Source organism: Drosophila innubila, chromosome X (assembly GCF_004354385.1).
Source record: "Drosophila innubila isolate TH190305 chromosome X, UK_Dinn_1.0, whole genome shotgun sequence".
NCBI classification, from domain to species: Eukaryota; Metazoa; Arthropoda; class Insecta; order Diptera; family Drosophilidae; genus Drosophila; species Drosophila innubila.
Genome location: NC_047626.1, coordinates 17,432,421 through 17,446,029, shown reverse-complemented (window position 1 = coordinate 17,446,029; position 13,609 = coordinate 17,432,421). Strand labels below are relative to the sequence as shown.

General features: G+C 37.0%; 1 protein-coding gene across 1 annotated transcript in view; it reads left to right on the top strand.

Moving 5' to 3' along the window:
* Positions 1–223: 223 nt before the first annotated feature.
* The window catches only part of LOC117782969 (basement membrane-specific heparan sulfate proteoglycan core protein), a 109,055-nt gene continuing 95,669 nt past the window's right edge, over positions 224–13,609 (top strand). Inside the window, exons 1-2 of the mRNA XM_034620092.1 lie at positions 224–333; positions 1,206–1,495. Of these exons, the coding sequence (XP_034475983.1) occupies positions 1,364–1,495 (132 nt within the window). The 5' untranslated portion in view covers positions 224–333; positions 1,206–1,363. The remainder of the gene's footprint in view (positions 334–1,205; positions 1,496–13,609) is intronic.

Here is a 13,609-nt window from a genome sequence, read left to right as displayed (position 1 = left end):
TCTTTCATGTTGCGCCACGGTGAGACTTGCGGCAACTTTGCACGTTGAGTTCGTCGCAACATTGGTGCAGTTGTCTATGTGTGTGTATTGATGTGTGTGTGTGTGCGTGCACGCTAGCGCGCTTTGCATGTTCGGGACTTGTTCGGCTTTACATTCGCGGCCCGCTCGTGTGCTGTCTTCAACGGTGTCAGCGGCGTCGCTGTCAAAGTTCTTCCAGTTGGACATTCGGTTGCGCGCCGTTGTACGAGACGGTCGCACAATTTTCGGTGCGTTGTTTTAGGCCTGCGACTGCGACGCCTGTCCGCCTGTCCGCCTGGCTGTCTTTCAATTGTTGTCAGTGTTGCTTCTTGTGGTTGTTCAAGTGCAATTTTGAATTTCATTTTTTTTTAAGTGCCCACTCAAAGTGCTACTTGTTTTTTTTTTTTTTGACTGGTGTCTGGTGCCCGGAAGGATACATCGCCTGCGATACGCGCGCGCCGCAGGATCGCAAAACATTTCTTGACTGTGGCCGCTTGTTGGTGTTCCTGTTTTCCTTCCTTTTTTTTTTTTTTGATCTTCTGAGCTGCAGTCTTGAAATTGCCGCAAAGTAGAAAGCAAAAGAAGAATCGAAGAGAGGAGAACAAGCATTTAAGGGCCAAAGGCTATGAAACTTAAATAAGATAAATAAAAAAAAAAATAAAAACAAACATTGATAAGAACAAACCAAGTGACCGGCAAAAGTTGGCCAACAATTTTGAATTTTTAAAAAGCGGCGCGTGAAATGCAAAACTAAGTCAAATGTCGATCTCTGCTAAGAAAATCTGCAAAACTAGGAAACACTGTCAAGCAATGAAGAGAAATTTGTAAAAGAAATAGACAGATATACAAAAAATTACTGTAGGATAAAGGCATTGTGGAATTTGAAGCAGCCTCAGCTGCCCAAAATGTTCTCCTATTCCTCCGTTCCGTTTGCGTCTTCTTTATCTTTTTCTCAGCCAACGTTTTCTGGCGAATTCGCATTTTGACTTTACTCTTTTTTCTTCATCTTTTTTTTTTCTTTTTGGATTTGCGGTTGCGGCTTTTGGTTTCATACATATAACTTATATTTATGTTGTTATTTATTTTTGCTGATCTTGCGCTCATGCGCTTGTTATATTGCGTGTTCCTCAGCGACTCCTCACACAGTGACAATTTCTGATTTGATTTTTACCCAAATATTATTGCAGTGCCATAAACATCGTAACCTTTTTATTCTTGACAACGTTCCTAACGCATTGAAACCAACATCTCGAATACGAACCTAAAAACTGCCCTATACAATTAACAAATAGTTAAATAACCAACGAGCTGCCAAGCACACACACACACACACAAACACACAACCATGGGATCAACGGGATCCCCGACGGCTGCGACGTTGCAACAGCGGCAGCGACACACGATGTCGCTCCTCTGGCGCCTCTTCGCCGTTATCCTCGTTCTGAATGCCTGCCACGTGTCGCTGATCAATGCCAAGGTGAGTAACAGTAGCAGATGTAAGGGGATAACAGATAAACAACAGTTAAATATTCTGTTAGCATTTACCAGATCTTAACAGAATATTTTAACAGAATACAAATCGGAACATTGTGGGAAATTCTTCTTAGTTCTACATTCTTATCATTTGCATTCATTGCTTAATTCACAATATACATTTTATAGATGTTTAATTCTGTTTGGATGATCTCATATGTAGATCTAATGACCTGATCTAACTGATCACTGTTATCAAGACCATTTCGTCAAGTGTTGCCAACGGAAAACAATCAAATATTTAATTGACAATTCTTTTGGCACCTTGCAAGCAAAATAATTTTGATTTCTAAAATAGTACATTTATGTATGTACAATAAATATGCTAGTCTACTAGAAGATTCATGAGTCTTTCGAGCATTAAACATTTCTCAAGCAGTCTATTACAAAAAAACACACACACACACAGACAGAGAGTGAGAACTGCTCGGATGATCTAGTTTTACTATGGCGGATGACACAACACCCAAACAGCTAAATAGCTAACGAACTTGAACTATTTTACATCACTGATACATAATATATGTATATTACCATAACAACAACAACAACAAGAGCAACTAAAGACTAAACACAATTTATAGACTGCCCTGGCTACATATGTACATATGTACAAACACAGTTTTTCCACCTTTTGCTGTTGACCTTTGCTCGATTGTAACAAATTAATAAAAGACTAATGAAAATGAGCCACACACACACAGTCATAAAATAATATTATAAAGTAGGCAGAATGAGAATTCGAAGTGGAAAACACTTGTGTACGCAATACTTATCAGTATATTAGCCGGAGACAGAGTAGAAGTCAGAGTCAGAGTTGGTTCTACCTAAAATAGACTGAGTCTTAACATACCCTATGTGCACTGTACATACAAACATGAATATGATCATACTATTAAGTGAGACCGGATTTGATGGCGACCATTTTTTTAAATTTATATTTTTTATTTTTATTTTTTTTTTAATTTTTAATTAAATTGGAGCAATTATTTTGTCTGTCTCTGTCTCCATTGACATCAGCCGGGTCAATTTCCAGGGTTATCATAACCAAAAAATAAAAAAATAATAACAAATATAAAAAAAAACACTGAAATTTTATTTGGTTGCCAATTTAAAATTTTTGAGCAACAAAATTTCTATACATACGAAGGAATCTTTTTTTTTTTGATTTGCCAATTATGAGAGGCGCCTGATTGTGGCCCATCAAATTTCTCTATCTATCTATATGGGTATGTGTACTTATGCGTGTGTGCCCCATCATAATGAGCTGAGTACTGATAGCGCGCTTATCAGCCTGTTAATGACATGTAGTCGAAGTCATCGCTGTCGACGTCTTGCAATGAAATAATTTCTTAAATTAACATTTCAAAAAAAAAAAAGTAAAGTAAAATAAATAAATAAGAAACTTCTATAAGAAATGTAGAAATTCTTTCGTTATTTTTGGGTGGGCAATTGGTGGGCGCTGAGTTCATCAATTGTGGTTCTTGTGTCTTTTATCGCATCGGAAATTGCGTAAATGAGGTCAATCCGCATCGGACTCGACCAGAGACCCGGTTGCAGCTTACGCCTTATCATGACAGAGAATAAATCTTGTGCTTTATATTAAATTCTGCGAAAAAACAACAGTAATTAACAATATGAATTGGCAATACATACTTATGATGAGGTCAGTGACAGTGGACAAAAAGCGTTGTCTATGCTGCGTATGCGTAACCTGCACACGAGTTTAGATTGCGCATACGCAGAGTTGAACATACCTAAAGATGTCAAAGCTCATGGATTGCGATCCTTGAATGATTCAAAAACTGGCTGATTGATATCAATCTTACCATGTGCGAATACTTGAACTCATGTGACCTAATTAGCTGATCAAGTTACTAACATAGTAAAAGGTGGCGCCAGCAGTGTTTAGCTGCTATATGCTAATCACAGCCATAAGATAGATAAATGTACAATGTACAGATACATATACAATATATCTGTATATTGTATGTGATCTTTTGTGCAGAATATGTATCTATAGACTGACATATGTGGCCTGCATGTCATCAGGTTTCGTGTCTCTCAGTCTCAGTCGCAGTCGCAGTCGCAGTCGCAGACTCAGTCTCAGTCAGCCTGTCAAAATATTTGCAACGACAGCAAACAGTTGCCGTCAGTTGCCACAAAACAACAATTACCACAATGCTTTTGTACACAGTTTTGCCGGCATAGCAAATCAATTCTTGAGATGAATTTTCATTTCGCTGCTTTCGCTTCGTGCTCGCCCAGATCGTGTACGAGTATTACCCATACGAATACAAATTTATATATGTTTTTTTTTCTTTCGACTTTTTCAATTGTTTGTTTGTGCAACATATGGACACAAGATGTTGCCACAGCGAACGCATGTGTTGTGTCGACACATCCCTGACCCCTCTATCAAGCTATATCGTATATCCCATATATATGTATATGTACAGATAGATGTATTTTAAATTATGTACATTGTACATAAATATAACTAGCGATCTCATGCAATTTGCACTGGAATCAGCAAGGCAACAGTAGACATTGTCAATTGCAATCGCTCGTCACGAGCAACAGTTGCTGTTGTTGTTGTTGCTGTCATTTGCCAAACTGTTTGACACTTGAGCTTCAAGTTTAGGATAGTCAGTACTCACAACAACAACAACAACAAGAACTACAACAACAACCTGCACACTTCAAGTGAATGCATTACTTTTAAACAAATAAGTATTATTAGATGCAAGTGCATTTCCCGCTTAGCCCCGCCCATCGTCTTATTCTAGCCCGTTCTCCATATGCTCACTATGCGCCCACTTGGTGATAGTATGTTAGTGCAAAGTGTTGGCTTTAACAATTGACAGCAACCGGCGCTTCCGCCTTGTGCATTACATTATGCGAGGGGAGCATCAACAATTAGTCATCCAGTATTCGGTCTCCCTCTCTCTCTCTTTTATTTTTCTATTCCTTCTTTTTGTTTGTTGCAACCAAAACTGGCCGAAAATACAACAATCAAAGCATCAGCAACAGCAACAGCTGGCCATCGTCCAACAACAGCAACAACAAGGGACAACAGCAACAGCAACAGCAACAACAACAACTAGAAACTAATGTATGCATTTTGTAATAGCCAAATGTCTGAGGCAAAGATCTAAAAATAGTGTGCCAACACGCCGCGACAGATATAAGATACAATATCTACAAGATACAGCAAACGCATCGAATATTTCGTATTTTTTTTGTGTATAAATTTGTAAATGGATAAGGGAGCAAAAAAAAGTACAGATATTGCTCTAACAAACCCTTCAATGATAACAACTTTTGTTCAAATGCTTGCTGCTTGCTATGAAACTTATTTTTAAAGGCTCCAACGAATTGAATCAATTTAAATTATTTAGTTAATTAAAGCAGCAACATTTTTTTTAAATTTTATTAGATTGGAATTATTAATATAGAGCACACATTTTAATTTCACGAAATGTGCTTCGTATAAACAGCTAACAAAAGCTGCTTGCTGCGCCACTCAGTCTCAGCGCAACTCAAGTCCGGCCGAGTGTCAACAGCTTTTCAAATAACGCCTCCAATATCTAAACATAGACGACTTCTGGAGATATTTGTACTCCATGTGGAATGCCTTGGGTTGCACAATGTTTCCCTGAAGTCTGCGTGTTTCGCGTTTTTCCGAAGGGATCCCATGTTAATCTCCGTTTCGACATTTGTATATGTATGTACATATGTATGTCTAGCATAGACTAAACACAGCCAAATAACAAATAACTTCATTTGTGTCGGGCGCCGGCGTTGATTGCAAAGTGGTCAAAGTAAAGTGTAAACCAATTTTTATTATTATTGTTGTTATTGTTCTTGTTGCTGTTGTTGTTGTTGTTGTTCTCTCTTCATCATTTTTCCTTCAGTTGTTGCTCAGTTGTTATTTTTGTAATCCAATATTTGCCTGGCACGTCTGTGCCTCAATGAGTCTGCCACACTCACACACTCGCTTACTACATAGATACATATATGTATTATGAATAATAATTGTTTGACTTTTGCATTGCGTAAATGTTCAAAATAGAAAAAGACAACAAAATGAGAATGTAAAGAGTCGAGGGTCCCACCACCAAGCAACCCCTCTTCCACTTTCCACCCGCTGACAAAACAAAACTGTCGCAATTTGCCTTTTAGTTATTACAAAATGCAGAAATGTATGAGGAGACAAACTGAATGTCTGACTGACTGACTGACCGGGTTGAGTGGGTGTCTATATCCATTTATTCATTTATCTACATATCCACGAGTAAGTATTGTGTCATCCCAGCGTCAGCTGCCTATGTAATTAACTAGCTGAAAAGCAACAAAAAAATAAAAATAAAAAATATTAAAATTAACAAAATGCCATTTCGAAAACCATTTACACAAGAAATTCATTTACATGTAAGAATGTTGAAAAATTGCATTCAATTGTTAAATTTCAAGCGTATTTCGCATTAACCCAACCCTAAAATAATTTTTATGACCATGATCTTGTTGCCAACAACGATGTGAATATGGATATGATGTGATGTGATGTGATGTTAGAATATTAATACTTCAATAACGCAACACTTTGTAAGCAATGTCTTCGACTATCGAATTGCTTATTTGATATTATTTTCAATCAGCAGATTTGAATGCAGATAAAATAGAACTGGTTCTATTTAATTTAATTCCTGCTCGATTTCAGTTCCAGTTTTTCGTCGAAACATTGATAGCAATCACGTATTTTTTTATTTATGCTTTTCAATTTAAAAGTGATATGAGCTCCATTTATCTATTTCAAAATATGTCAAATTTTTTAATTGGATTTAGTTAAAAAATATCGCAAGTGTCGTCAAAAACGTGTGTATATCTGTTTGCAAATAGATCTTTGAGTTAATAATAAAAAGCTGAAAAAAAATTAAACGATGTAAATCTTAATCTCTTATTTAGATGTTGTCGGAATCATAAATCTTCTTGAGCTTGATATAACTATTATGTAGACATGTTATGTTAAGATTCAGTTATGCTCATGTTAATCTGCTGTTATGACACTGTTAACGATACAGGATCAGCTTGCTGCGAGTTGTTGAAGTCATATTCAGATCGGTTAGGTTTTGATCATGTTTTACTATATAACAGAAGCAATAATAATTAAAATATGTTCAAATTCTTTCAATTGCTCAATTGCTTTTAAAAAAACAATGTCTCTTTGTCTGCCTACCCATAAATCACAATCAGTGCAGCTGTTTTCAAATTTATTTATTTTGGCTATAGATCAGATCAAAGTTTCGGCTTGATTTGGGCTTGGGATATATGGAAGAGGAAGAAAAAGAGGGTGTGGATGTTGGCAATGCGATTGGGGTGACATCAACAGCTGCAACTCTTCAATATATGCGCCAATTTATAATCATTTTAAAAATCTTGTGTTTCTCATTTTGGATTGTCTCTCTGTTTTGTTTTCGTGGAAATTAAAAATGCCGGTCTTCACTCAATATTGGCTGATGGCCGATGGTTGATTATATTCTGGGGACTGTCTGGAGTTGCATCATCTCCAGACTCGCAGCTGGAGCATGACGTTGTCAACTTTATGAAAAATTAAAAGAATCACAAAATTAAACGGGCAACTACTTGAAATTGTTGAATTTATTTGAGTTCATTCGAATTGCTCATCAATTTGAATTAATTGAAGACGAGCGCGCCTTAATTGCCAAACTGTTTTCTGAACACAAGAAAACATTTTCCAAAACTCAAAAATAAAAAAAAAAACAAAACCAGAAAACAACAAATGATAAAATAAAAGAAGATACTTAAGCAATTTGTTGCTATTGGTCTTTGGCAGTCAATTAATTAGTAAACAAAGCATAAAAGCAAAAAAATCAAACGAGCCAGCAATAAATGCATAATTATGCTAATTAATTAATTTCCGATTGCATATATTTATGTAAACAAGCTAAAATGATGTTTCAACTGTGTACCATGACGAAATTCAAATACCCTACAATCATTTCAATAATATTAAATGTAAATATCTTTTATCTGTAGTTTGTTTAATGGATATACATTTTTTATGTGAAATGCCAACTTAAGGGTGTTACAAAACCTGTAAGTAAACAAATATTCTTAACCTGTGCAAGGGCAACTTTTCGTTTTTCGATTGCGTTAATAGTTTTCAAATGGCCATTTATATTTGTCGAAATATTTAGCTTATTATGAGGTCTGTCGTCATTTTAGCCATATTACTTGCTTGCTTAGTCAGTCAGTTGTTAAGTTCTTTATGGTTTTTGTTTCTTGTTGTAGTTGTCGTTATTGTTTTTGTAATTGTTGCCAATGTTGCTGTATTGTTAAGTCAATTAAGTAAAAACTGTAAAGCGTTCTATATACTTGAGTTGAAGAAAAGGAAAGCGCATAGTTTGAGCATTGCCAGTCAATTCTCGATAAGATATAACTAATAGAACACGAACACATATATATATACAAACATCCATACATATATAACTGGCATAGTTTGCTGCTTCTTTCAATTTGTTGCTATTGTTGTTGCTTTCATGCTCATGTCAGTGTTGCCAAGTTGATAAGCGAAGCAACATGACGCGTTCTACCGGCATCCGATAGCCGCTGATAGTGCGCTCCAGTGCTTGCCAAACTGTACACTTGGAGAAAATTGTAGCAAAACTTTATGTTTGATCAAATTAAAGATATTTTTACTTAAATTTTCACAAGAAATATTTTCAAAAGCTGCGAGTTTTATTTATATAGGCTACGAGTATTTTTTATAATTGAAATTTCGTAAGGCTTTACAATTTTTTGTTTCTCCACATCACTAAAATCATTTGTAAACTATTTCGAGGCCAAAGGAAAAGCAGCCTTCATAAATAAATAATAAAAGCTTTCAGATTTTGTTTAATTTGCGCAAGAGCTTTTAATCATCAAATCAAACTATTATTGATGAATTAATAATTAGATTCAATATCTTAACTTATATATAAAAGACGAAAATTCTTGTTATGTTTAGGGAAAAGAAAAGTGCCAAGTTAAGTTTTTTTTGTCAACTTTAATTTAATATTGATTCATCTTAAGCTGGCTATTTTTGTAAAAGTTAAGATTACATTTTAATTTAGTGTCCGTAATCACTAGAAATTTGAATGAAATTTGTTAATAACTATTAGATTTGGATTAATATAAAGCATTTACTAAATTTGGATTAATCTAAGCTGGTTTCGTTCATTAAAGCTAATGCTGCAGGTATTTTCAGTGTCTCTTTGTACTGTAGGGTAGGGGAATTGGGTGGCGGGTTGGATTGTACTGAGTTTGTTGAGCTGATGAATCTTAATTTAATGCATTTTTGTGACATTTGCATGCATTAAGTCGCACGTCTTCCTCTTATTTTTTTCTATATAATTATTTTATATATATATATTTTTTGTTGCTTTTTTATAAATTTAAATTTAAATTTTTGTTGGCTTTTTGATTCAGGCAACCGGTATAGCTTATTAAGCGTTTAACAACGCAAAGGCCGTCGTTGCCGCTACGGTTGCCACAATTTATGATTACGCGTTTGTCTTCAGAACTAGTTGCCTTATCACTTGGCCATTTAATAGCCAGGTTTGTTGTTGTTGTTTGGGCCACACTATCCAGTTGTTTGAACCCAACAACAACATCAACTTGAAATTTAAATGAAATGAACTCAACTCGTGTCCGCTGCTGACTAAGCGACCAAATATGCGCCCCCTAAACGATCCGATACTCAGCTATTCATAAGCGATCAGCTAGTGAAAAGGTGTCATATACTCGCACAATTCACTGTACTCAGCGTAAATACTTTTGCGATATTTGCAGGTTCATTAACTTTTCCGTCTGCAGATCAAGTGACAGTGACGTGACTTAAATAGAATAGAACTACAATAGAAATGAAAGATTTCGAGTTAAATCAAATATCGACTATCATCTAGGATTTCCCAAAGAACAGCCGACTGTTCTGAATAAAAACAAATCATTGAATCTTGAGAAACAGCAGCTGATTGTAATAGATTGCTAATCAGTTTCGAGTTGAGAGTTAAGAGGGAGTTGATTGATGGCTTTTTAATTGTGTCTCGTAATCATATATCTTCACAATACGATCGCTATTCGATTTATCGAATACTTGGGAGCTACAAATCTTTTGTGTTTCTGTATTTTTTGCACCAACTTTTTGATCTTTGGGCAAAAAAACAAAACAAGTTTAAAGTTCGATGATCATCAACTCATTTCTCATTGATTTATGCATTAATAATTCAATTAGCAACAACTTTTGCCTTAATTCTCACTATTTCTCCTTTTTTCTGCTTTGTCTATTTTCAGGTATGTCTCGAGTCAATATGCATTAAACATACAAACTTATACATACATATATTTCGCTAGATTGGTAAGTGTGTCTCAGTGTGTGTGTGAGTGTGTATTTTTGAGATATTATTGGCTTTTTAAGCAAGTTAAACAGACAGCTTGACGCTTGAATCAACTTTGACTTGGACTGCGGCTACCTCACTGAAGTAACTGCCACGCCCCAAGCCCTAGGTATAGTTTAGACCCCGTTTCCCTCTCTCTTAGCCTTGCTCTGGACATGGACCACACCGTTGAGCCAATTGCTGGTCACTAAATGTGACCATTACCTGTCAAAAGGCAAATATTTGTCGTTGTCGCTAGACCCGGCGACAGCAGCAACAACAATAACAGTAACAACAACAACAACTCAACACTAAGCGAATAGCCAAACTTGATTTATTTCCTGTGTATGCGTATCGCAGTTTCAGTCGATGTTGTTGTTGTTGCTGTCACTGTTGGATTGTTGCTGTTGCTGCTGTTGTTGCCGATGTTGCTGCTGCTGTTGCTGGCAATAATAAAACGTGCCGCCAAACAAACCTCAAACAGCAACACATTGACACATACACATGCGATACAATGGTATATATATTAATTTTGGTCAGCTACTACAACAATAACAACAGCAACAACAGCAACATGACCTTGACGCGTGTTGGTGTCCACTCCATTAGGCAAACCATTTGGTGTTGCGCAGACTGTGAGTCAGTGTGGTAAAGTGTTGAAGAAGTAGTTTTAACCGAACCTCAAATACACTTTAAATATACAAACATAAACAATTTTTATTAAATGACTTTTCAACATTTATATAAATCAATAACTCAAAATCTCTCAAAATCTTAAATTAAAAGAAATCATTAAATCAGATTGCGGCTAAGAAAATCAATTTAAGTTTTAAGTAATGTTGAAATCATTCTTTTTAGCAAAAATAATCGCTGATGATCAATAATTTGATGATACAGATAATTTGATGATTTTTCACCGAGTGAGAATAAATAAGAGAAAATTACAATAAAATATCAATATTATAGAAAATTAACCATGACTCACACTTGAATCCAAGTGTGTTCATTGAGTATAACTAAACTAAAATGTTCGAAATTTGAGAGTTTTCAAGTATATATTATAATTGAAATTCACGACAAGCGTTGACTGATTTATTAAGCTATCTTTATGATTGATTGCTATTAAAATTGTAGTTAGCAACTTGCAATTTAGCAACTGCAAGATGTAGTATAGGCCTTCACTAAAAAAAATATGAACATACATATTTTAAGAATAGAAAAAAACAATGAAAAAATGTGCATTTATGAATAGTACGAGTATTTTTATATTTTATGGGCTAAACAAATGTTAAATTGTTTTGCAACTTTGGACTTCCAAACAGTTTGACAGTCATCAGCTGAGACCTACTTAGAGCGGCGACTCGATGACTGATGAGAGGGGAGGGGCCACTCATCATTCTCAGTCTCAGTCTCTGTCTCAGTCTCAGTCACAGTCACATTCACAGCCACAGTCACAGCTTACGCTAATGCAGTTCAAGTGTTAGAAACATAGAAGAAATAACTCATTTTTTTCACTCCACGTTACTGGGTAAATGTGCACCAATGCGCTGAAGAAATCAACAAGCCGCTCAAGAGGCCGCCCCTTCCCCCTCTCCCCAAGCCCTCTCCCCAACCCCTTTCCCTTGTCCATTGCACTCGTGTCACTGAGACGCTGTGTGACAATGACAAGGGGGCCTACAAAGATTTGAAACGTTGACAACTGAGACTGTAAGGCTAAAAGGGAACGGTGACGGTGACGACAACATAACGGGGGTAAGGGGTTGTGGAGGTGTATGAGGTGTAGGGGGTGGGGTAGGCAGCCTGAACGAGGTGCTCCTCAGTAATTACGTTTACTTGTTGTCTGTTGTCTGTTGCTGTCTCCTGTCGCCTGCCTGCAGTTTGTTGTCTGTTGTCTGTTGTCTGCTGTTTGTGTGCTGTGTAGGTGTAATACCTTTAATAAGCAGGATGACGTTGCACTTGACGGCGAACACTGCAGTTAAACAGCGCGTGTTGTGCGGCACAAGAGGGGAGCAGGTGGGCGGTGGGCGGGGTCGCCATTGTTACCTGCGCTGGCTGCTGCACTCGAGCTGTTGCCCCTTTTTGGCCTCGGGCACCTGCCTTTTAACTCCCCTTCCCTACGTGCCACTCGTGGGATTCATAATGAACCTCATTCTATCTACTATATGTATGTATACGCATTTTGAGGTTAGTTTTGTGTGCAAAACAACAACAACAGTATTAATAATAAAAGCGACGCATTGTGCTTTGTCCTGTTGAAAAAACGGTTGCCACACGAGTATCTTACAAAATGTTTGCTAAATATATTCAGTTAAACTTACATTTAGCTAAATTTTGACAACATATATTAATGATAATACATTCTACTTCACTGTAAGTAACTGCTTTAATTTGTATAGCCTAAATTACGAAACTTGACTAATTACTCTTTGGGCTAAGTGGGAAAGTGTCAGCAGCTCAATATACTCACAGAACTCAAAGCGTTATGTTTTACAAATTGCTTTCTATAACAAAAAACAAACAATAAAAAAAGAACTACAAACAGCAGTTGCGCTGCTTTGAATGGAAGTGCTGAACACAAATAATTTTTGACAAAAAATAACAAAATAAATACTTGCTGTTATAATTGTAGATGTTTTTGTAGAGATTTCTTGCAGAATTTGTCTGTCCATGACTTATCAGCCCACCCTCGTAATAGCTGATAAAGCAGTGATATTTTCTGTGCATTTATCATGCTGAATTTTGCAGTTTACTGGATTGGCTTGGCTCGGCTCGGCTTCTCTTTGCCTGGTCTGTTGGTGGCTAGCTGGCCGGCTTGAAGGGAGTGGGCTGGGAGTGGGGAGTGGGGGGAATGACAACGTGCTTTGCATGTTTGGCTCGCGTCGGGCCGAAACTGAAACCAAATGCCGAGCCCACTTGGTGCGCCAAACACGTCGCCAGAAACAATCACTAAACGCGTCTTCACCCGCTGTTCGTATCCAAATCTGAGTTCGAGTCGCAAGCCGCGAGTCTGGCTTGAAGTGTGGCTTCTTTATGAACATCGTAATGGCCATTAATTATGCAGTCAGTCAGTCAGTTAGCCAGTCAGTCAGTCAGTTAGCCAGTCAGTCAGTCAGTCTGTCGATTCCTATTCCCATTTTTGATTCTGGACGCCTTTTGCATACTATTTTCGTTTGTCGTTTAACCAATTTGGTAGGCCGCAAATGTTTTGGCCAATTTGATTGATTTCACTGCTCAATTGAATGTGTTTTTTATTTATTCGAATTCAATTCGATTTGATTCGAATGCGATTAGTTGTGATGAGGTAATATCTGGACACCGCGATAAGCTCATTTCGCGTGAAAATCGGCCTAACTTAATTCAGTCGACCGCATGAGCCGAAGTTCCGAGGCCGACAGAATACGACCGTGAATGGGAGCCATGAGTTTGGGATCGGGGTCGCAATCGGAATTGGAATCGGGGTTGGGGTTGGGATCCCAGTGGCAGGGAGGGCTAGCAGATAAGTTAATCGCACAACTGCGTTGGCTACGTCAATATTTAGTTTATTGATATTGTTGTTGCTATTGTTAAGTCGACTTGACGAGTCGACGCGTCGTTTACACTGTCGCACAGATGAGCAACGC